The sequence below is a fragment of the Betta splendens genome, chromosome 2 (assembly GCF_900634795.4).
Source record: "Betta splendens chromosome 2, fBetSpl5.4, whole genome shotgun sequence".
Taxonomy (NCBI): domain Eukaryota; kingdom Metazoa; phylum Chordata; class Actinopteri; order Anabantiformes; family Osphronemidae; genus Betta; species Betta splendens.
In genome coordinates this window covers 12,631,376-12,655,752 of record NC_040882.2, presented here as the reverse complement: position 1 = coordinate 12,655,752, position 24,377 = coordinate 12,631,376, and the positions used below count along the sequence as shown (strand labels likewise).

General features: G+C 45.7%; 2 protein-coding genes across 2 annotated transcripts in view; one reads left to right on the top strand and one right to left on the bottom strand.

The window, feature by feature from the left end:
* The window catches only part of LOC129603091 (uncharacterized), a 506,300-nt gene that overhangs the window by 254,635 nt on the left and 227,288 nt on the right, over positions 1-24,377 (bottom strand). The window lies entirely within an intron of this gene.
* On the top strand, positions 772-19,153 carry LOC114851370 (zinc finger protein 239-like). The gene is made up of 2 exons (XM_029143159.3): positions 772-1,340; positions 18,090-19,153. Exons 1-2 carry the CDS (start codon positions 1,113-1,115, stop codon positions 19,017-19,019), a joined length of 1,158 nt encoding a protein of 385 aa, XP_028998992.1. The 5' UTR covers positions 772-1,112; the 3' UTR covers positions 19,020-19,153.

Below are 24,377 nucleotides of genomic sequence, written 5' to 3'. Positions count from 1 at the left end.
AGTTTGTGCCTGTGGACAACTAGACAACAACGTCCATAGTTTGATATTTGCTTAAATAAGGTAAAAGAACACAATTCACTTCTGGAACCAGCCCCACAGTATCAGTCATGTCCTTTGTGTTTGATGCCCTGTGCAGGTGAACTCTGAACTGCAACAGCAGCTGGAAGATCAACACATGATGTTCAGTTCCACGAAGAAAAAGAAAGAAGAAACCTTTTATTGGTCGTTATTACAATGTAACAATGAAATGGGTCTTCTGCATTTAACCCATCCCCTGGGGGAACAGTGAGCTGCCATGTAGGGCACCTGGGGAGCTTGTGTGAACTGTTACTCGAGACCCTTGGTGCTCTGGTGGGGATTTGACCCTTCTGCTCACCAAACCTACACTCTTCCAACTGAGCCAAGGCATAAGCCACCCATAATCAGCGAAGGGAGATGCAGCTTAAATATTCTCACCTTCTGTCCTCATTTTTCTCAATATTTCTTCAGGGAGGCTTGGCATTTCTAGCGTAGTCAAATATTTTGCAGCCGATCTTTGTGAGATCAGCTGGTGTCGGGTGTGAACAAAGTTCTGCTACTGCGCACCGGCATTGCAGATGAGGAAAAGCATAAATCCAAGCAATAAAACGGACAAAAAATTCTTTCGAACCACACGATAATAGAGGATGCACCTCAAGTACTAAGACTATTTAAAGAAAATCACATGCAGTTGGTAAAAAGTAAGGAAAAACACAGAAAAGACAAGACTAAGACAGAGCGATCGAAACGTGCTCACGCCTGTAAGGAAGTGATAGTGAGGAGCATTAGGGAAGTATGAAAGAAAGATGTATATTTAAGCAGTGTGTTGGAAGCTGGAGGATCAGAGAGATGACTGAATGCTCTGTTAACGTTTTACATGTCGTGTAAGAGGGTGTGAGGGAGGTAGGATACAGTAGATGGCGGTAGTGTAACTTTAAGGATGCGAGTCGCCGTAAAACACTAAAGAAGAAGAAGAAGGTGAACACCACCGAAGAAGAAAAAGACTTTCGGGAGGCGGGAATCTGTTAGGTCTGTTGTCTTTGTTCTGCTACCTTAGAGCAGAGAGCTGCTGGATCATAGGAACCGAGACTAAAATGGATCAGTACAAACTGGAAATAAAAGAAGAGGACGTGGACGTCTATCTAGAACAGAAGCAGAGCGATACGGAGCAGCAGGACCCGAGTTTAACTGAGCAAAACCGGTCCATTAGTGGAATAAAGGAGGAGCAGCAGGACCCGAGTTTAACCGAGCAGGACCGGTCCATTAGCGGAGCTGAGGAGGAGCAGCAGGACCGTGACCACGCTGGTTCCACAGATCAACAGGTCGGTGCTGTTTCACCGCTAAAAGCGGCTCATAGCGACACTAATGCAAAGATGTGGATGTTGTGACAGAACAAAGTAAAACCAGGCTGTGGATGTGTGGAAACATACAGACGCTGCTCTGCAGAGGAAAGGAGCTTTTGTTCTCTGAAAATGGAAACTGACCATGTGTGTGTGTGTGTGTGTGTGTGTGTGTGAGTGTGAGTGTGCGCGTGAGACTGAGACATATTGCAGTAAACACAGGCTTGAGCTAAAATGCAGCTAATTAAACTTTGTATAAATAATGGAGATGAGGCTAACTGTGTGTTAGCGGCTACAGCGACCTGACTAGTTACAGTAAGACAAAGTTTTAGACGGATGGATGCATCTTTGTTGTCATTGCACAAACGTATAGTTGACAATAAAAAATGACACAATAATATTTAGCACTTTAACGAGATATAAATGAATGTTAGTAAGTGCAGCATATAAGAGTTGTGTATGTTGGTGTATGTTGTCATTCCAGTAGAAGGCAGCTGGTCATGGTGTTTTGTTCCATTGATTAGTTCTGTTCTACTGTAGTAAACTGGTCTTTTTGTTCAGGATCTCAATACCCTGAATTTCTTTCCAGAGGGCCGGACCCTGAACACACCGTGTCCTGCCTTTGTGCAGACCTTAAGGGATTCTTCACTGCTGAAAAACATGTTGTGTTATAAATATTGGACATTTTATTACTCATGTACTTCATGAGTGTCACAAGCCATGGCTTTTAACTACACTTGAGCTAGCTCATGAGAGCGGGCAATATCCTCTTCCAGTGTTAACCTTTAGCTAAATAGATTTTCCTCCAACATGAGGTGAGTTAGTGGTGGATATAATTCGCTCCCTGACCTTTTTCCTAACCACAGTCTTTTACATTTAGCTTGAGCTCTGTCACAAATTGCTCAAATGACTCACCGCTCCCTTGTTTCTTTTCTTTTTTGTAGCTGGCGAATATTAGGTTTGCTTTTATCGTAAGGTAGGCTGCAAATCCATCGTAGTATGCCCTTAGTGATTTACCTTTTTTTAAATTTATTAATAATTAATTAATTATTAATTAATTAATAATAATTATTATTATTTTTTTGTGTGTTCTTTCCAGCAGTTTAGCAAGCAACATATCTTACCATGAGTGCCATTTTGTGAAGGACAGTTTTGCTTTAACAAGAGGAGTATATATAAAATATATATACTCTTCTTGATTCATGGTTTATTTAATGGTTTATTTAGCTAATCCAAAGTATGTGTGATGTTGCTGTGTTGGTGGACAGGTTAAGTCGATTCTGCTTTACGGTGTGTATGCGGGAGGGTGGGGGGTAAGGGGTGCAACCAGCTGCTGAAACCAAGCAAATCTGTTAAGTAAACAATCGGAGCAAAATGAATAAGAAGCAGGGATGTACCTTAGACTGGCGACCCGTCCAGGGTGTACCCTGTCTCTCGCCCATAGCCAGCTGGGTTAGGCTCCAGCACCCCCGTGACCCCGCATTAGGGAATAAGCGGTTTAGAAAATGGATGGATGGATGGATGGATGTACCTTAGGCTAACACATTCATAACTAAACAACCGTTGTACTGTGGTTTAGCTTGGAGATTAATACTAATACCAATAACAGTGTTAAGGTATGTGCACATACTCATACAAACATATACATATCATATAGATACACATGTGCATTGTTATACATAGCCCATACTACTTATTAAAAGTCATGACATAGAACACCACAATTTCCATATTCACACATTATTGATATTGGTAGTGATAAGTATCAGTAATACTTGCAGTTGGATTTGGAAAGTGTCCCACTACAAGGTTAGTAAGGCTGTAGCTTAATATTATTCACCCAAAGGGTGAGGCAGACGTTGGTGCATGAACAATGCCACTTGTGGAAGCCAGGGTGATGTGAGGGGCTCGGCCACTACGCCCATCCAACAAGCAGAGGAAAGAATCCTAGCAGCCAGGGAGCCCACACACCTTCAGGTCCAGGAGGGCAGGTGTTGCGACCCAAGCCGCCCACACAGAGCCCCCCAGGCAGAGCTGAAGCAGCCACAGAGACAGCACCCGAGGTCAGAGTGGGCCACCGGGGGTCAACGCTGTCCACCCCATGAGAACCAGGGGCAAACACTCCCCCCGGCGGGACGGTCGGCCTGAAAGAGTGGAGCCCGAGGACCCACGTTCCGTAGGGAGCCCGCTAGGAGATGCTCCTGCGCCCAGAGTGGGGGAAACTTACACAAACACAGACGCATACACCCACCCACACGTCACATCAACACACACACACACACACACACACACACACACACACACACACACACACACACACACACACACACACACCGTAAACTCTCTCACAACAAACTAGTCAATCATACGTGAACCAATGCACTCTCAGATACATTCTCGCACCCACACCATTCGCTTGGTCACATTCGTGCGGGGTTTCCGGCCTGCCGTCCATGTGGCCCCAGGCAGGGACCGTAGCTCCTCCTGAGCCCCGCCCAACTCCCCCAACCCGGGGGAAGCAGAGGGCAGCGGAAAAGGTACCCCAGAACCCTGCAACCCAGCTTGGACGTGAGTGTCTGGAACTAAAGTGCACTGAAGGTGGGTGACACGACCGCTGGCTGACGGTGTGTCCCCCGGACAGTGCCCCCCCTCACCATAAATGTCTTTTTGCAGTTAAAACTGGGTGGTGATCTCTCCACCAGGGCCAGTGGGCGAGGCCACAACTGGCCTCAGCCCCAGGCCCCAGTGAAAGAGCCCACCCACGGCCCTAAATGTATGTGTATGTGGCTAAGTATGAGGAACTTTGGGAGATAGTCAATTCTCCGAGGGGTCCAGCAGACAGAGCCATCAATGTGAAGGCTCTGTCCACTGGCCCCCCCGGAAGGAGCCCCTAGATTCCTGGACGAGTGTGTATGGCTAATGCAATTAAAACTGCAGAGCATCCCACTTGGGAGGGACGGAACCACTTCCCAGTAGCACCGGTCCCTCCATCAGCAGGACGCCCCTTGCAGACCTAAGTGGATGAATGTGGAGAAATGTAGTTGGGAAGCAGAGCACCAGGGTCCGCAGAGCCAGGTTCCCGACTGGCTCTGCTACCCATCCCACCACACCCCACAACCCCCAGCCAGGAAGGGACAGCCGAGACCCAGGGACCGCAATACTACTGCCTAGGCGCCACACGCAGCACAGCCAGAGCCATCCTCACCCTTCTTTCATACTTACCCACTCTTTCGCTCGAGTATGCCCATGCTCGCCCCGTGTAGTACTACACTGAAACCTACACACATCTCTGCGGTTGTGCATTGAGGGCCAACCTCCGCCCAGGAGGTTATGAGGTGATGGTGAGGACACCTGCAGCCTCCATCTGGTTGACAACTGCTACGCTCAAAGTCTTCCACATAGTGATGAGAACAAAGATAACTACATCTCCTTGATCATCTGTCTACAACTATACCTGTCTTGCTGCAGAAACAAATCTACCAACATAACCAAGTTTACTACCTACCTAGGACATGGTCTGTTTACCCTACCTCCAGTAAAGCATTCCACTGAAAGGCCCTGCAAAAGCTTCCATCCTCTAACCCTCAGGCTTCTGAACTCACTCAGTAACCTATAACCTTTAGTATCAGTGTGAAGATAAGTTTCACCTGCCTCTGTAGGTTAGATGCCTGTAACAAATTAAGATGCAGAAACTTATTACTGTAGTGTTTATTAAGAAAGATCAAAAAACATTTCTAATGCCGTAAATCCCGCACTCTAGGGCACACCAGAGTTTAAGCCGCACCCACTAGATTTTAATTAGAAATAAAGTTATTTCTTATATTAGAAAAATTGTTTTGTAACTTTTAATTGCGTGAATTCTTAAGCGCCTACAACACGGTTAAAAAGAAATAAAAAGTACAGCAGTGTACCACAAAAGTAATCAAACACTATCTAACGCTGCAGTTTGCGCATTAAAAACAAGGTCGTCGTCTTCAGTGTCAAAATGAAACTGCCTCACAATTACTTTGTCACACACACTCTGTCCTTCTTTCACATTTTGTTTACATTTTCCTCGTAGCAGAGGAAGCTGCTGCCGTGCCATGATTGACAGGTCTTTCCATCTCGACTTCTTTTAAGGTGGCAATTGTTTTGGCTTTTGTTGAGCACAGCAACTCCTACGGGGTCTGCGTGTAAGAATATATCAAATGTCTTTACCATCTCTTTTGGTGAACTAGCCATTTATTTAAGTGTCTGCTGTTTAGGTGGTCGGGGAGCAGACACAGTCTCTATGCGATAACTAAGACGTAAGAGTGGGTGGAGCTGTAGAGAACCCGCAGAGAGGCGTGTTAGACTGCGACTCTGCTTTCAGGGCTCCACTCTGAATTGTCACGGAGTAGGGAGACTAAGCAACATGGCCATGTTACTATAGAGCAGAGAGGCTTCGTCCAACATGAGATGAGTCTCATGAGTCTCTTTATATAAGAATCAATGTTGCCCGCTCTAGCCCCAGGCAAACACTTAACTATGACCACTGGATTCTCTAACTTCATGTTTCGGACTATGGAGTCACCAATGATCAGAGTGGCTGAGTGGGGAAAATCTGTTTAAAACATGAAGCGGTTGGTGGTGAACAGTGGGCGCCTGCCTAAAGCTATGTTTCCTACGAGCCGTGACCCAGTCATTTCCCAGCTGCCTGGGGCCTGTCGTGGGACTGGTAGCAGCTAAGCTAGGAGGCTCCGTACCAGCCAAAGGGGCCTGGCTAGCTGGCCTGTTTTCGCAAAGCCAAGACTCTAAGTGTAAGATCCTCGCCTCAAAACCTGTAACTAGCGTACACTTATTATAGATACAATTACTACTAACTTATCACTAAAGGAGGCAGAGGCTAAGCTAAACATAAGACGCACCGAACAGAGCGAGAGGGAGAGGAAAAGGAGGAAGCCATAGGAGGAAAGTAAGCTAGCTGTTACGCTAGCAGAGAAAACACTAAATAACAGTGCAGGATTAGCAGAACGTTTATAGAAAAGAAAGGATGCTTGAGTGTTACAAGATTGTTTTGCAACTCTTACCAGTCGCTACCAGATATAAGACGATAATATTTAGAAAAGAGTGGAGCAAAGCTGTGAGCAACAGGAACTGGTCAGTCAGCCCTCTACTGAAACCTTTGAGGCACATTGCACCAGTTAAGGTGTGATTATTTCAGCAGCCTCCTCTCCAGCTTCAGAGTCAGGTTCTGGATCAAACAACACACAGGGGGGCTGCATGGAGGTGGTGGGTCTGGTGGTCTACTCAGGCTGTGGTCTTCAGTTCATCCTGGAGCTGAAGGGTCAGAACTACATCTAAAGCTTTGATAACTACATGTATTTGATTTTATGTAATCATTTATTTAAATAATGGATTTATTGTGATGTGTTGTTGTGTTATGGTGTGATGTTACCTTAAGCTTGTTGGAAAGAGAAAATATAGTTAATTTCAAATTTAGAAATAATTTAAATAGGATATTCTGATGAAGTGAAGAGGTGGGACTACACCCCAAGCTCCAGCCACACAAGCTGCACTCTCTGCCTCTTAAACCTAGCTGATGTTGTTACGTGATCCAGGCTGTTTCCTCAAAGTGCTGTGTTAAAAAGGCCAATACCACTTGGACTATTCTCCCCGTCTAGGAGTGGTACATTCTGTTCAGACCCCCTCTGTATGCAGAAGTCACTAAGGACAGTTTTCTTAGTCCAGAGCGTTAAATAATTTTGATGCAACCGTTGTTAATATATTGTGTGCGTCCATTGAGCTGTAAATCACTTATTATTTATTGTGTACGTTTATGTTTCTATTCAGCATATAATATAAATCGTATTCGAATTGGTCGGAGATTGTCTGTGCAATTTGAAACTGTGTTTTACAGCGCATTGATTGACACGCTCTCTGCATTCCTAGTAGAGTTTTCCTTCGTGCCAATATTAAGTATCAGGTATTACTATTATATTATTGATACGTTCCAGACACAAATTTAGCAAACCTGTATTTGCCTCAGTTACGAGAATTTAACTGGAGGAATTTTTGTAATGTGATGGCACCATGTTGTGGCGGTGGTATGCCTAACATGGTGAATCAGTAATGCCCGGTTTTATGGGGAACATTTGATGAGGTGTTTTGTGCTCATGGTTGATTTGTAATTTCTTTTTCTTTCAGAAACCACACAAACATGTACTCCAACACGGTGCTCTCTAATGGAGATTTTCTTGTTTTCTGTATTTGTCACTTTAGGGACACGGAGGAAGAAGAGCTTCAAGGCTGTATCTCTGTCAGCAATATAGCCAGGCCTTTACCAGACAGTCAGAGCTAGTTTTTGCACCGCAATAACAAACCAAGTGTTCACGCTGGCCAAAGATCCTATTTATGCGAAAAACATTGTCCAGCTTGGAAAAGCACCCACAAATTCACACATCAAAGTACCAAATGTTCACGCATCATATAAATGTTCCAGAATGTCTAAAAAGGTGTCTGTTCGGGCATATCTTTGCAAGAATTGACTGGCCAATGGGGCGTCATTTAACTCGTTAGAATCTATGCAATTGGCCTAAAAACACCAACACATGATAATAATGGCCGATTGCATTTTATGGCCTTGTTACAAAAAAAACGTGACCAAATGGTGGACCAATCCATTCAAATCAATTCAGACAAGCTCTTTCAGGGGCCTAGAAAGTCACAGCATGCTTGAGTAAAGTCCCAAAACGCAAGAATAACAGAATAGGGTCGGTCACCTGTAAAATAGTTTTCATGAGCAGTCTCTTATTTTAATTATTTTTCTGTATTAAACAGGACACACACCTGACTCCAGCCGGAGGCCTGTAACAATTGCAGCACATTTTAACAGGACAAAACCTCGATCTACCGCTCCCTGCCTGTATCTGCTTGAAGGCTGATAGCTTTTTGCTTTTTCCCTACAGGTGTGTGTTTGCAGCTGACTACAACAACATATTTTAAGGGAACAATGGCTCAGTCGACTGGCTGAAGTCGTTAGAATAGCTAGCTACTAGCTTGACACACATGGGTTACTACATTTAATGTTAGTTTGGCGGGTGGCACGGTGAAATATAGAAGATGATTGAAATATTTTAGTTTGCTTGTTTAAAAACATCATAGGACATGTAGTTATTATAGCGATGTGGGGATAGATTTCTACAAAATAATGTGAGCCCAGCATTTTAGCACTCTTGTTCTTGAAGCAGTCCGAGATGAAATTAAGTCCACATACATACAAATGCTGAGGTGTGTGGCAGTGTGGCTTTTGTTGGTCCGTTTAAAATAAAAGTAATCCACAACATTTACCATTGTAAGAAGTACAACAAAACTGAGAAGAGGGTGCTGCTTCTGTGTGCGCTGCCCTCCTGAAGTAAGTTAAGCAAGTAGCAATACAATCGGAACAATACTGCAGAAATGCAGAAAACATATGATATTGGTCTTGGACGGGATTGGTCTTGGCATTTGGATATAAGACTTCTTTGTCGTAAAGCTCTGTCTGCTAATTAACTAGATCAGGTGTGTAAGTTGGCTTTTCCAGCTTGTCATTGACTGAACACACCTGGTTAAGGTAATCAGCAGGAGTTTGGGCAGAGAGGGTTGCATGGCTGTATATAACTAACTGCTTTGTGTTTATTTGTGTTGTTTCTGTTAATAAAAATAGTACAACCAATTGGCCTCTAAATGTTAAGTAGACATTCTGTAAGTTGAAAAAAAGAAAACGTTGGACAGACTCCTGTATGTGGAAAAGTGAAATTATGAAATTATTAGAGGAGCGGTCTCTTTGTCTGTAGACGTTTATGGCCCCTTCAATATGATAGTGAGACGCCAGTGGTACCAGGTGGAAAAATGGAAACATCTCCACAGGGATAAAGTGGTACCTGCAATTTGATTGGACTAAAGAGACATTCCACTCTGCCAGATAAAGGGACAAAAAGGTGAAACGTGATGATTATGTGATCTTTACCTCCATGGTGTATGTTCTGATCTCCCCAGATGGTTTTTGATGTGCTTTGCCCATTATGTTTTACTTTTCTTTGTTATTACAATAAATTACACAAAAAACAACTCATCAACTTCTTTATTGGAAAATTTCCACCACAGTCACACAGTCGTCAGCACTAGTAGCAACTGCTTCTAGTCTGTTTGTGTGTTAGGAAGCAGCTTCTGTTAAAGTGTCAGCTGTACCACCCTTGGCTCAGCTTCACCGTCCTGTGATCAAAACTACTGCTAAATTAATAATTAAAATTTTTAATTAATAATTACATGAATACAAAAGGTTGACTGTTCTTGTCACTTTACGTCCAGGGTTTTATTCATAAAAATTTTGTATAAATTTGTAAAATTTTGTGTCATGACATTGGAGGTTGATTTGCTTTTATCAAGTAGAAATTAAATAATATTTAACCCATTAAATTGAAATCTGGTGTTTAAGTAGATTAAAGTGTGATTCTGGTTCTAAAGAATCTGGTTCCCCAATTTTAAGAAATATTAATATTTCTGCATAAGTAATAAATTATTAAATCTAATCCACTACAGGATGTTGAGTTAATATCTGCTAATATACAAAGAGCATTAATATTATAGATGCCAAAATATCTGTCTATCTTTCGTTTGCATGTGTTCCCATCATGTTTACTGTGTCTTTCAGCTGAGCTTATGACTTTGACTCAGACTGCAGCAGCTGTAGCTTGTGTCTGGATGATGCTGTTCAGTGATGCCAGATGGGAAATAAAAAATACGGTACGGTCGCTTTAAAATGATCGTAATTTGACCCCAAACTATCGTATAAAATGAAACAACTTTAAAAATAACCTACTCCAATCACATAGAGGTTTATTTGTGTCAAATAGGCCATTATTTTATTCATTTTCGGACCTAGAGACTTGATGCCTTGTCTGTTTTTTCTTTTACATGTTTTTTTAACACCGTAATGTCCGACCATTGAACACCGCAGCAGCTACAGAAGGATTAGGAGTCATTCAAGAGGTTGAATTCCGTCCCTGAAACGTAGTGTCCAACTCAGAGACAGGTCGTTAAAGCTTCTTTGTTTATTCACCAGACTCTCGACTTACTCAGTTTCTTTCAGCTTTGAAGCCCTGGTGTAATTTCTGGTTGATAATAAAGTTAGATTTGACCATTACATATTTCACTGTACACTTTTATTCAGGAAAACATAACATTTAAATTACATGTTTTTCACTTATGTGGTAAGCTATAGTATACGCCTGCTATAGTAAAGCATGTGTAAATATAAATAAGTCCAAGGAACTGGCGGTCTCCCAAAGTCCCTTATACTTAGCAACATACACATACATTCAGGGCCAGGGGGTGGGTTCTTTCATTGGGGCCTCGGGAGGTGCTGCGGTCTCTGCCTGGGGCTACATGGGCAGCATGCCAGAGACCTACCCTCTCCATGAATGAGAACAAGCGAATGGCGAGGGTGTGAGAATGAAGTTGGGAGTGCATGGGTTCACGTATGATTGATTAGTTGTTTGTGGTAGTCTGTTGATGTGCGTGTCGTGCGGTTGGTGTGTGGGCGGGGTCCGTTTTCTGCCCGGGATACGTGGATCTGCTGCCTGAGTGGTCTCTTTTCTGTCCACCCTCACCACCTCCGGCCTCGTGTTGCAGGCCCGGGGGGCGCCAGGGGATATGGTCGGGCCGATGCGGTAGGCCTCGCTCCTGTGGGGGTGGCGGACTGGGGGTGAGCCCTACACTGGGCGCAGGGGCATCTCCTGGTGGCCTCCCAGCCAACTGTTGGTCCTTGGGCTCCATTCTCTCAGGCTGACACCCCCCAGTTTTTGCCCCTGGTTCTCATGGGGCAGACAGCGTCGCAACACCTGCCCTCCAGGAACTGAAGTTGTTTGGGCTCCCTGGCTGCTAGGATTCTTTCCTCTGCTCGTTGATTGGGTGTAGTGGCCGAGCTCCTGCTTTCAAGTTGCATTGTTCATGCACCAATGTCTGTCTCACCCTTTGGGTGAACAATGTTAAGCTACAGCTTTACTAACCTTGTAGTGGGACACTATACACCTGGGCTGAAAAACAGGCTTTTTAAACTTAGCTGGAAGTGTTACTGGTATTTAACAATATCAATAATGTTTGATCATGGTAGTTGTGATGTTGTACAGGTATGTCATGGCTATTAATAAGTTTTGAGATATAATATTGCATATGTGTATGTTTAGAATATGTGTTTGAGTGTGTGCACATACTTTAACACTATTATTAGCAATCATATTAATTTCACAGGTAAACCACAGTACAGCGGTTGTTTAGTTATGAATGTGTCAGCCTAAGGTACATTCCTCTTTATTTATTCTGTGCCTATTGTTTGCTTAACTGATTTGTTTGGTTTCAGCAGTTGTTTTCACATATGAATGAATAAACAAATGAATATCCAGATCAAGCCATTCCTAGTTTCCTATTATTTTTACTTGTATGTGTTTCATAGTGTGTTGCTAGATAGTGACAAAACAATTTCGATATGATCCCTTTAGTTCAATTATTGCAGCATAGTGAGAACTACATCTAAAGCTTTGATAATTACATGTATTTGATTTTATGTAATCATTTTAACTCTATATTTTCTCCAACGTCCCCCCCTGTTTGTCATTACAATGACAATTAAACATCAGTATCACGTCTCTCAATCAGTTTTCAATGTGATTGTCACATCATTGTATAAACCTTGTAAGACCTTTTGTAAAATCTTTCATGGTAAGGCATGGGTGTAGTGTCAAATGAGAGGATGAATGCGGCATGTGAAAACACACAAAACAGTTATCGTACGCTCTAGCTAACACCTTGACATAATGATACCACATGTTGGTCTTGAATGGGTGCTTGTGGTTGGGGTCCAGGTCCTTCCAGTTCCAGTCATCCACTGGTGTACCAGTCCATCTCTTCACTCTAAACAGATTCATCATCTGGCTACCCCACAGTACATCGAGAGCAAACAAACCAATCAAAAAGATTGTGACACAGACCACTTCCCAGAGCTAACCCGCTGGCGCCATAGCTGTAAGTGAGGATCTGTTGGTTTCTTCGGCGACCAAAGGTTTTGACACCGGTCGACTTCAACCCCTACTCAGTGCCAACCAGGGGAATCACTCTCTTGCAGTGGTTTTGATGGATCCACGTAGCTCTCTCCTTGATCTTTACAGCCGTCGGTGTAGTGAGTACCACAGTGTATGGCCCCTTCCACCACATACTTGACCAGGTCTTTCGTTTGATGGCCTTGATGAGGATCTGGTCATCTGGCTTGATCTTCTCCTCCTGCTGAGACAAAGCAGCATCTGGCAGCTTATTTGCATTCACAATCTCTTGTTCCTTCAACAGGTTTGCCATCCACACTGCTAGTGTCTGGCTCTCCTTCTTCTCTTTGACATCAGTCATTATAGGTAACATAAACGGTCTACCATAAATTATCTCACAAGGTGTTAAGCCATTCCCCGTTGGAGTGATTCTCACATTGAGAATTCCACATTTTTACTAGGTCCAGGCACTCTGGCCAGGACCTCCCAGTCTGTTCCATAGTTTTCTTGAGTCTCAGTTTAACTGTACCCTTTGTGCGTTCTACCAGCCCTGCACTCTGTGGGTGGTAAGAACAATGATTTTTCAACGTGATGCCTAAGTGGGTGGCATCTTGTCTTATCAATTCGTTCATAAAATGTGGCCCATTATCACTGTAGATGCCCTGTGGAATGCCATGTACAGGAATAATGATTTTGCACAATGCTTCAGTAATGGTCAGTGCATCAGCGTCATTGCTTGGCACGATCTCAACCTACTTGGAAAACGGACATATCAACACAAGACAGTATTTGTAGTTGTTGCATTTGTTCAACTCAATGAAGTCCATGTGTAGGAACTGAAAAGGGTGAGAAGCCTCAGGAAAAGGAAAATGAGAAAAAGTTCTCATTATCCCCCCTGTAGAGACATGGCAAGGCCCATGGCTCAACACAGCAACGTGGGTAAAACCGGTTTGGAATCTACTTTGTAAAATCCATCGATTAAAGCTGCGCCCAGCTTAATCCATCGCTTCTGTTCAGAAGTCGGTGATTGGCTTTGCATATCCTAATCACCTGGATCTCTAAAGGTTCCTTAGGACTTTGTTAAATAGCTGTTAAGATCCAAACACAATGTCTGCCTTCTGCAGCCTCTTTTAGCTATTTTGTCTGCGAAAGCGTTGCCCTGTGAAACAGGGTCTTTCCGTTTGGTGTGTGCAGCACATTTGCACATAGCAATGGACTTAGGTAATAACACGGCTTTTAGCAAGTCTTTCAACAAATCCACATGCTCCGCTGGCTTGCCAGTAGAGGTCGTCTTTCCCTACGGGCCCATTGAGCTGCAAAATAGTGAAGTGTAGAAAATTCATACTGGCTCTCAGTATAAATCGTTACATCAACATCTCGTCCTGCTTTGTTTTCCTGCGCGAATCACACTGTCATGGGTCATGACCGAGAGACCTGTCCAGTTGATGGCCGTGAACACGAACTATCAACGAACCAGACCTCTCCTGTTGCCAAAGCTGTGTCTCTCAGGTCTGCCCTCGGTTTACACTGATGTTCAGTGGTTTCTGCGCAGCTGTGTTATTCCACCTCCTCTTGTGTTGGAATTAGTGAAGAAGGGTTTAGTGTGTTACACCTCTTGATGGTGATGTGCTACTGTGACATAAATGTTGACAGAATCGAAAGGTGCCGTGCAGGTGACAGGAAAGTCAAATTGGTCTGTGTCAACAGCATGTCTACAGTGTGTGGTACTAGCGCTCGAGGGTGTGAAACAACACCACTTATGCTGAACAGTGCACTGCAAGTGCAGCTGCACACACTGCTCGTACACAAGATGAAAAGCGCATCAACAGGGCAACAGGGTCTAAACGTTTGGAATAATAAGCTACATGCCTGTAGCGGCCTCCTGTTTGCTGGGCCAACATGGAAGTCATGAAATGGCCTTTACAATCAACTGTTTGGACAAACGGTTTTGAATAATCTGGTAATCTCAATACTGTAGCACTAGTAAGAGCTTGTTTCAGTGAAGTGAAAACTTTTTCAGCTTCAGGAGTCCATTCTATAGTCTGTTTCATAGACAAAGATTGGGAGTAGATCACATCTAACAACGGTTGTGTTATTTGTGCATAGCTTGGTAACCATAGTCTGCCGTAGTTGCACAAACCTAGAAACTGCATCATCTGCTTGGTTTAGGAGCATCTAAAATAGACACTTTTCTGTCGACCGCCAAGCTGCGACCGCAAGGTAACAGTTCATGTCCTAGAAAGGTCAGTTTCTGTTTGACCCACTGCAACTTTGAAAGCGAAGCTTTGTTCCCCGTCTTTGCTAGATGACGGAACAATGCAAGTGCAGCGATCTCGTTGTTTTGCTTACTATCAGAAGCAATTAAAATAAGAACAACTGACTGTGGCTTGGCATTTCAAAGTCTGTAAGACAAGGGCTGTCACAATATCTCTGTGGTAACCTGGTGTAGGTGTATTTCCTTCCCTGCTATGTGAACCCAAACCATCCCTGTGATTCTTTAGCTAATGGTATGGAAAAGAATGCATTGCTCAAATCCACAACTGTGAACCATTGCTTATCTGGTTTTAGCAGGTTAAGTAATGTGTGGGGATCGGGGACACACTGAGCACGACTCTCAACTGCTTGGTTCATTGCTCTTAAATTTTGAACCATCCTCCATGCCCCTGACTCTGCTTTCTTAACTGAAAAAATCGGAGTGTTACTGCATCTGGGGATTCTATAATAATGCCTGCTTTTATCATATCATCAATGACTGGTTTTGTACCGGTTAATGCATATGGTTTCAACGGATATTGACGTATGCTGGGGGGTAATCAGTTTTAGCTTTAATCACCACTGGTGTGGCAGTGGTCATTAATCCTACATCTGCTTTCCCTTTCGACCAAAAAAGAATCTGGAATCTGTGATAAAAGGGGATCAGGCAGTGTGCACGAAGCAAGTCATTATCCCTCTCATGTGGGACATCCAAATAGACACGGGGTGAGGTAGTAACCACCCATCCTGAAGGTCTCATATAGATGGAGCGTGTCGGTTCGTCAATCAGCCAACCATCCCCGATGTCCTTCCAAGAAGGGATTTGTGTTGCGCTGAGGACGAAGTCCCCGATGTCAGTCCACTGTTGGAGTGGCGCCTTGGTTACCGACACATGACGGGTAGAACCCTGCACTTGGAAAGGTTTGAGTGCCTGCTCGGTGAGCTGAACTGCACACCCTGTCATGTCCTTTCGGTCAGTGTACATGGCATTTACAGTGACGCTCTGGGGGCCCAAACTAAAAATCTGGTTGTCATAATTAAAATCTGGCCCTGGTGAATGTTTGTATCTCAAGGTAATGTGAAACTTCTCTTAAGACTGAGGTGTAAAGGTTCCCTTCTGACACTCTATACAATAGAGATTTTAAATCGTGTCATCAAATCACAACCTAGCAGGTTTACAGGACACTTTGGACACAGCACAACTTCGGCACGCCCAGACTCCCCAGTCCTAGGGTCAGTGATCATAATTGGCTTTGAAAAAGAACCTTTGGTCACCAGTCCATTTGCTGATTTAACAAACATGAACCAGGAAGAACTCTGGAGTCCAGTAATTTGATCTCTCAGCACAGTTTTTCAACTCCTGAATCCCACAAAAAGGTAAGTCATGTACCGTTAAGAAGGAGGTCTCTAGTGAGGAGCTGGTCAGCTGATGTATACAAAAAGGTGTCTACCGACTGTGTGAGGTCCAGTGTCTCTGCATCATCACCTGCTGGCTTTACCAATTAACTATCTACAGTACATCTAATCAGGTCATGTATGGGTTTTGTGTGGGTGGTCTGTTAAACTCTCTAGGATTTCTAAAGACTTTATCTGAGCGCCCAGGTCTACGGGGGCACTGTCTGGCATAGTGCCCTGGCTGGTCGCAGATGTAGCATCTACCTATTTCTCGGGGGCGCGTCCTACCCTTCTCCTGTTCACCCATCTTTCTCTTGTAGAACTGCTTTTCACGTACTGAGTTCTGATAGAAAGTGTTGAACTCTTCATCTGACCTCCCAAAAAATCCAAACACAGCTGCTTTGACCTTTCTGTTTCTTTCTTTTGATGATTTCAGATGCGTGGTGAGCATAGTTCATAGTGTTGGGGACACTAGCTGTGCGGTGGTTTAGATCATGCTTTCGGATGAAGTCAGCTATGGTGTGGTGAAAACCCGCCATCAGCGCTTGTTTTAGCTGCTGCTGATAGGCTGAGTCATCAGCGGTGTCCTTGGTTAAATTGCTGTGGTTTCGGAACACTTCCTCTAACCGCGCTCTGTACTCAAACACATCTTCACCCTCTTTTTGTCTGCATTGCGCAATTTTAGCACAGCCAGGTGTTTTCTTCCACAACTTTTTCATGTTTTCATGCACCTTCTCAAATTGGCTTCTCAATGCACCGCTTTAACTGGTAGATTTGTGTCGCGTGCATCTTTGCCAGTAAAGTCACCTTCCACTCTGCCCCAGTTAAGGTTCAGATACTTTCTGAAAGTTTGATAAACTTCCCAGCCGTTGAGTCCAAACGAATCAATCAGCTGGCGATGTTTATCAACCAAGGCGTCCACATCTAATTTTGGGTCACCTAAGCTTTTGCACACATCTGTGCAGGGTCTGAAGACATAAATTGTCTCTCTGTGATCAAATGCACCTGTGGCTGTTGTCGCCCCATAATGTGTGTTTTCTTGTACGAGGGGATAGAATTCTGCATTCGCTCCTCCTGGGGTGGGTGGGTGGTTGGGTTTGGTGCTGGACTGCACCCATCACAATCATAATTACTGTCAATTATGTTAGGGGGTTCCAAAAAAAGGATAACGAATAGGTTCTCCTAACATTAAGGAGTGAAGTTTACCATTGTGAGTTGTTCTGGTGTGGCTGGCTATGGGATCAGCTCTAGCACCTGCAGGTTCATTAATGTCCAGTTTTTCTACTGCTCTCTGGCATTTTAGTAATTTTTTTTTTATCTCAGATTTTCAATCTGGTTTCTGTCTTCTCTCTTCACTAATCTTCGCACCTTCACTAGCACAGATACTTTCTTCGTCTGGTTTCACCACAACAGCTGCCTGCAAGGCAAGCCGTTCACGCTTCATATCTATTTTTTTCTGAATATCCTGTCTCCGCTTAAGTGCTTGCTCTCGCCACTTCACAGCCTCTAAAAATTGCAGGTGTTTTTCTTTGTTTGGAGCTCTGCGAGTGTTAGGAGCTTCAACCTTTAATCTCTCAACTAGTTACTCACATGGATTGTTCATCAGTTTGCCCTCAAACCCGTACTTCTTTTTCCACAGTTTCAAAAATCTAGTACTGCCAGGTGAAAATTTCTCAATGTACTTGGAGTCACCCTCGATGATGGCAGGCTTGCTTTTTCCGTTATCCATTCTGAATCTTTTTGACATTCAAATGTAAGCTCTTTCTGGTCAGGATCAACGATCGGTCACAGTGTCTGCAAGGATTATCGACTACACCAAGCTTCTACAGAAACTAGTTTTCTGCGGATGTAGCTGTCCCAACAAACCAACCTCTAAACTTTGATCCAAACCCACGTAGAACAAACAAGACAAACATGACAATCCCTGCGACTCCCACTAAGGAGTTAAATTCTTAACTTACCTGTCTTACCTGACTGTTATCTTACTTGTAAGGATGCTCGTCATTGAACGGTCTCCTGATTTTCTCTTTTTCTGTTTCTGTCACTTTAGGAACACAGAGAACGAAAAGCTTTAAGGCTGTATCTCCGTCAGCAATGTAGCCAGGCCTTTACCACACCACCAGAGCCTTATTCATGTGAACAGTGTGGAAAAGCATTCTCTCGGCAGGGTAATTTACGGGCACACCAACGTGTTCACACTGGAGAGAAACCCTATTCATGTGAGCAGTGTGGAAAAGCATTCTCTCATCCTGGTCATTTACAGGTACACAGACGCATTCACACTGGGGAGAAACCATATTCATGTGAACAGTGTGGAAATGTATTCTCTCAACAAAGTACTTTACGGGTACACAGACGCATTCACACTGGAGAGAAACCATATTCATGTGAACAGTGTGGAAAAGTATTCTCTCGACACAGCCATTTACGGACACACCAACGTGTTCATACTGGAGAAAAACCCTATTCATGTGAGCAGTGTGGAAAAGCATTCTCTCATCCTGGTCATTTACAGGTACACAGACGCATTCACACTGGAGAGAAACCATATTCATGTGAACAGTGTGGAAATGTATTCTCTCAACAAAGTACTTTACGGGTACACAGACGCATTCACACTGGAGAGAAACCATATTCATGTGAACAGTGTGGAAAAGTATTCTCTCGACACAGCCATTTACGGACACACCAACGTGTTCATACTGGAGAAAAACCTCATTCATGTGAACAGTGTGGAAAAGCATTTTCTCATCACAGTGTTTTACTAACACACAAACGCATTCACACTGGAGAGAAACCTTATTTATGTGAACAGTGTGGAAAAGCGTTCTCTCAACACAGTACTTTACGGGTACACAAACGTTATCACACTGGAGAGAAACCCTATTCATGTGTACAGTGTGGAAAAGCATTCTCTCGACACCATCATTTACAGACACACCAACGTGTTCACACTGGAGAGAAACCTTCATTCATGTGAACAGTGTGGAAAAGCATTCTCTCAACACAGTGGTTTACGGGCACACCAACGTTATTACACTAGAGAGAAACTTCTTTCATGCAAACAGTGTAAAAAAGCTTTTTCTCAACACAGTGATTTACTGAAACTCAAATGCATTGACACTGGAGAGAAACCTTAATTATGTGAACACTGTGGAAATGCATTCTCTCGACATTGTAGTTTACAGGCACACCAACGCGATCACACAGGAGACGAACTTTATTCATGTGAACAGTGAGGGAAAGTGTTCTCTCACAGCAGTAATTTGCTCAAACATTGTGTTCACACTGGAGACAAAACTGCAAAGTGCAGAGAAGCGTTTTTGCACCTCCAAACCAATTGTTCACGCTGGTCAAAGATCCTATTTATGCGAAAACCTTTTTTTTTAAAATCTGTCCAGCTTGACAGAGCACCCGCAAATTCACACAACAAATTAACAAATGTTAACGTGTTAACGTTTTACTTTTCTTTGTTATTACAATAAATTACACAAAAAACAACTCTCTCATCAACTTCTTTACTGAAAATTTCCACCACAGTCGTCAGCACTTGTAGCAACTGCTTCTAGTATGTTTGTGTGTTAGGAAGCAGCTTCTGTGAGAGTGTCAGCTGTAGCACCCGTGGCTCAGCTTCACTGTCCTGTGATCAAAACTACTGCTAATATTACATGAAAACAAAAGGTTGACTGTTCCTGTCACGTGCAAGGTTTTATTTATAAAAATTCTGTATAGGTACAGTAAAATAAATAAAACACTTCACATTATTAACTCCAATAATACATCAGTATTATTTCTTCAGCTGTTACTTTGAAGTGGGTATTTCTGCAGAGGTTTGTTTCGCTTTTGCACCTGAATTATTCTTTTATTCAGGAAAATTAAAACTCATCAGCTACATAGTCACTACCAATTATTATTAGGCCAGTTGCTCAAAATGTCATGTTTCACGCCATGTCTTGTTGTCACACCATATCCTGTTTTATTTTGTTAAACTTCCTGTTCAGTCAGTTGTCACTTACCGGTTCCCAGTATCCACACCTGTTATCAGTTAGTAATCAGCACCAGTATATAGCCCCACCGTTCACAGACTCATGTTGCCAGATTGTCGAGTTTCCTTAGTTTCCGTACTCTTTCCAGCATCTCTTGTATAGCTTCTCATGTTTGACCCTGATCGCCTTGACCATTGCTTCCTGCCTGAACCTCGTGTGTACCGCTGCCTGTGAGAGAACCGTGACTGATTATCTGACCGTGAGTTTGTCTTATCCCTGCCTGTACCTTTGCCGAGACTGCCTGTGTAACGAACCCTGCCTGGATATTGGATTAGAGATTGCCTGCTCCCTTGTGTACTACTTCACTGAACCCTTTCATGTATGACCTGGACCGTCTGACTCTGTTTTCTAAAATAAAACCTGTGTTAATCGTCACCTTGCCTCTGCGCTGTGCATGTGGGTCCGCCGCCTGCCCCAAGCCTGACAGAACAATCTGGCCAGACTTGGATCCAGCCAGCGCCCAGCCTTCAACCCGGTCAGTCGCCGCTGTCTCTCCTTTTTTTTTCCCTCTCTGTTCGGCTCCGTGTACAAGCCGCTCACCGGAGCAATGGATCTCGTTTGCCTAAGTTTACCGGAGGACATCTGTGGCGATCTCCAGGGCTTAGCCAGGAAATATGCAGAAGCACCCAGCCCCCAGGTTCGGCTCTCCGTGGTAGAACTGGCCATCGAGATACTGGAGGACGAATACTGGTGGCGTGAGTACCCCGGAGTGCAAGCGTATTTCGATGGGCTCCGACTAACGCGGAGGGACTTGATACGCGCACTGCGCGTATCGCCTGGCCGCGCCTCCGTCGCCGCTCCGGCGGTTCCCGTTCCTGTCGCCGCTCCGGCGGTTCCCGTTTCCGTCGCCGCGCCGGCGGCTCCAGCCCAAGCTCCAGACGATGCCGGCTCGGTTCACCACGCGGACCCCAGTACAGAGATCCGGCCCCCGCCGCTCCCAGCATCTCAAACGACGGTCAGTCGCGGCCACTCCGGACGACGTCGGCGACGGCGCGGTTCCAGAGATCTCGGTCGCAGGAACCGAGCAGCCCTCCTCTCCGGCGGAAGAGTCCCTTGGTTTTCCGACTGACTGTGTTCCGTTTATAGCAGGCATCCCAGAGGGCGTCGCACGGCAGATCCACCTCTACTGTTCTCCTCCGGTTACGTTCCTCTTCGCCCACCTCATGAACACCGCCGAGTCGGCAGCAGACCAGGGCACGAGAGAACAATTGTTTGAGGAGGCTGCCGCTCTCGTCCTGAGGGAACCTGCCCTGCATGAGGTCCTGCAACTTCCAGGCCTGCAGCCAGCATCTATACCATGTCCCACATCTCAGTCAGGTCAGTCAAGCCATGTTCAGCCTCCAGTCCAGCCGCGAGCTGTTCAGCCTCCAGTCCAGCCGCGAGCTGTTCAGCCTCCAGTCCAGCCGCGAGCTGTTCAGCCTCCAGTCCAGCCGCGAGCTGTTCAGTCTCCAGTCCAGCCGCGAGCTGTTCAGTCTCCAGTCCAGTCGCGAGCTGTTCAGTCTCCAGTTCAGCCGTGTTTTGCCCAGTCTCCAGTTCAGCCGTGTTTTGCCCAGTCTCCAGTTCAGCCGTGTTTTGCCCAGTCTCCAGTTCAGCTATGCTCCGCTCAGGCTCCAGTCGCAGTTCAGCCTCGCCACGCTCATGCTCTAGTGCAGTCCGGTCACGCTCAGGTTCCAGCCCCAGTCCAGTCGAGCCCAGTCCAGGCCCCAGTCCAGTCGAGCCCAGTCCAGGCCCCAGTCCAGTCGAGTCGCGTCCAGGTTTCAGCCCAGTCGAGTCGCGTCCAGGTTTCAGCCCAGTCGAGTCGCGTTCCAGTCCAGTCTGGTCACGTCCAGGCCCCAGTTCAGTCGAGTCACGTTCCTGTCCCAGTCCAGTCCAATCATGCTCAGTCCTTGTCCCAGCCAGAGGGCACCGTCCGTCTGACGAGTATTAGTCCCACCCAATCAGGCCCGACGTCTACTCCGTCGAGCTCGGTAGCTGTAAGCAGCCATGCCGGCTCCAGAGGGGACGCCGTCCCAGTTCCTGTTCCTGTCGGCCATGTTGAGGCCGTTCCAGTCCCTGTCGGCCATGTCGAGGCCATTCAAGTCCCTGTCGGCCATGTCGAGGCCGTTCCAGTCCCTGTCGGCCATGTCGAGGCCGTTCCAGTCCCTGTCGGCCATGTCGAGGCCGTTCCAGTCCCTGTCGGCCATGTCGAGGCCGTTCCAGTCCCTGTCGGCCATGTCGAGGCCGTTCCAGTCCCTGTTCCTGTCCCTGTCGAGGCCGTTCCAGTCCCTGTCGGCCATGTTGAGGTCGTTCCAGTTCCTGTCGGCCAAGTAGCGGTCGTTCCAGTCCCCGTTCCTGTCGACCCGAGAGAGGTCGTTCCAGTCCCTGTCACCCTCGGAGCCGCAGCGCCCGCCGGCCTCCAGGAGGAGGCGGCGCCAGCTGCAGTCCCCGCGCGCCTCCAGGAGGAGGCGGCGCCAGCTGCAGTCCCCGCGCGCCTCCAGGAGGAGGCGGCGCCAGCTGCAGTCCCCGCGCGCCTCCAGGAGGAGGCCGCGCCTGCCGCAGTTCCAGCCGACCTCCAGGAGGGGGTCGCTCCTGCCGCAGCGCCTGCCGCGGTTCCAGCCGACCTCCAGGAGGGGGTCGCTTCTGCCGCAGCGCCTGCCGCGGTTCCAGCCGACCTCCAGGAGGGGGTCGCTCCTGCCGCAGCGCCTGCCGCAGTCCCTGCCGGCCTCCCGGAGGAGGTCGGCCCAGCTCTGTCTCCTGCCGGCCTCCCGGAGGAGGTCGGCCCAGCTCTGTCTCCTGCCGGCCTCCCGGAGGATGTGGTCGGGCGGTTCCTGGTCCCTGTGTTTTTTGGGCCAATGTGTGCAGGTGCAGTTCCTGGTGGCCCGGTCCCGGTCCCGGCCACGCCCGCCTCCGCTCATGGTGGTCTGGCGCCTACAGAACCTGCATCGGTTCCTGGCGGCTCGGCCCCGGCCGCACCTGCATCGGTTCCTGGCGGCTCGGCCCCGGTTCGTACTCTTTCCAGCATCTCTTGTATAGCTTCTCATGTTTGACCCTGATCGCCTTGACCATTGCTTCCTTCCTGAACCTCGTGTGTACCGCTGCCTGTGAGAGAACAGTGACTGATTATCTGACCGTGAGTTTGTCTTATCCCTGCCTGTACCTTTGCCGAGACTGCCTGTGTAACGAACCCTGCCTGGATATTGGATTAGAGATTGCCTGCTCCCTTGTGTACTACTTCACTGAACCCTTTCGTGTATGACCTGGACCGTCTGACTCTGTTTTCTAAAATAAAACCTGTGTTAATCGTCACCTTGCCTCTGCGCTGTGCATGTGGGTCCGCCGCCTGCCCCAAGCCTGACACAAAACAGAGGCCAAAACAAGATGTCCTGAACAAAAGAACATCTTACTACAATTTAACGGTTATATTATATTTATGACTATAGGTCATAAAGATAAGGAATTTAGATTATTAGTGGACGGTGATCGAGATGATTTTAGATACACATAATTAAGAGTTTGAAATCATATGTAAAGTAAAGGTACATAATAAAAGATGGGGTCTTTGAATGAGAGCATGTCTTCAGTCGAGGTGTTGGTGGAGGAAATTCAGAAATACCACACAAGTGGAGATGGACGTGAGAATCATCCACGTCACCCTGCCCATCAGAGGGGACATTTGATCTGAGCTAGTGTGCTGAGATGGAGATTTTACTAAAAAAAAACTATAGGATAAAAGATACTTATTTGCAGCGAGCATACAAATAAAAAATTTTAAAAGTCACACATTGTGATTTCATTGTGATATTTCTTTTTCTGGATTATGTCTCTTGCTCGCTGTCTTCAAATACTTATTTTCCTCACTGTATATACTTATGTTCTCAGGTAAAGATCTATAGACATGGTAATTATGTAATGATTTCAGATACCTCAACACTACAATATGTTTGATTGGTAATACCCAGATTGAGCCATTCCTATAGCTCCAGTCATTCCTACCTCTTAAGCTGTGAAGAAGCTCTGTTTTCTTGGACCCAGCTGATGTTCTTACATGATCCAGGCCTGCTTCACTAAGTCGTAACAAACTCGGGCCAGAACATTCCACAGTTAGACGACGAATGTGATTCCAGGAGCCGTGGCAACTGGACTGGAGGAAGCTTCGACAGGATGGTATCAAAGGACGCTAAAAGCTTCCTACTGCTTCGGACAGACAAGATCAATATCTCCTTTTGATTTCATTGAGAGCGCTGATGTTTCCTCAAAGCTCTGAAAGGAGCCTTCCAAATTCAGTAGTAACTCTTAGATACTGAGAGGTTCAT

Coding starts and splice junctions, on each gene's coding strand:
- LOC114851370 (XM_029143159.3), top strand. CDS start 1,113: ATGGATCAGTACAAACTGGAAATAAAAGAAGAGGACGTGGACGTCTAT. Junction 1,341..18,089: donor CTGGTTCCACAGATCAACAG/GTCGGTGCTGTT, acceptor CTGTCACTTTAG/GAACACAGAGAACGAAAAGC.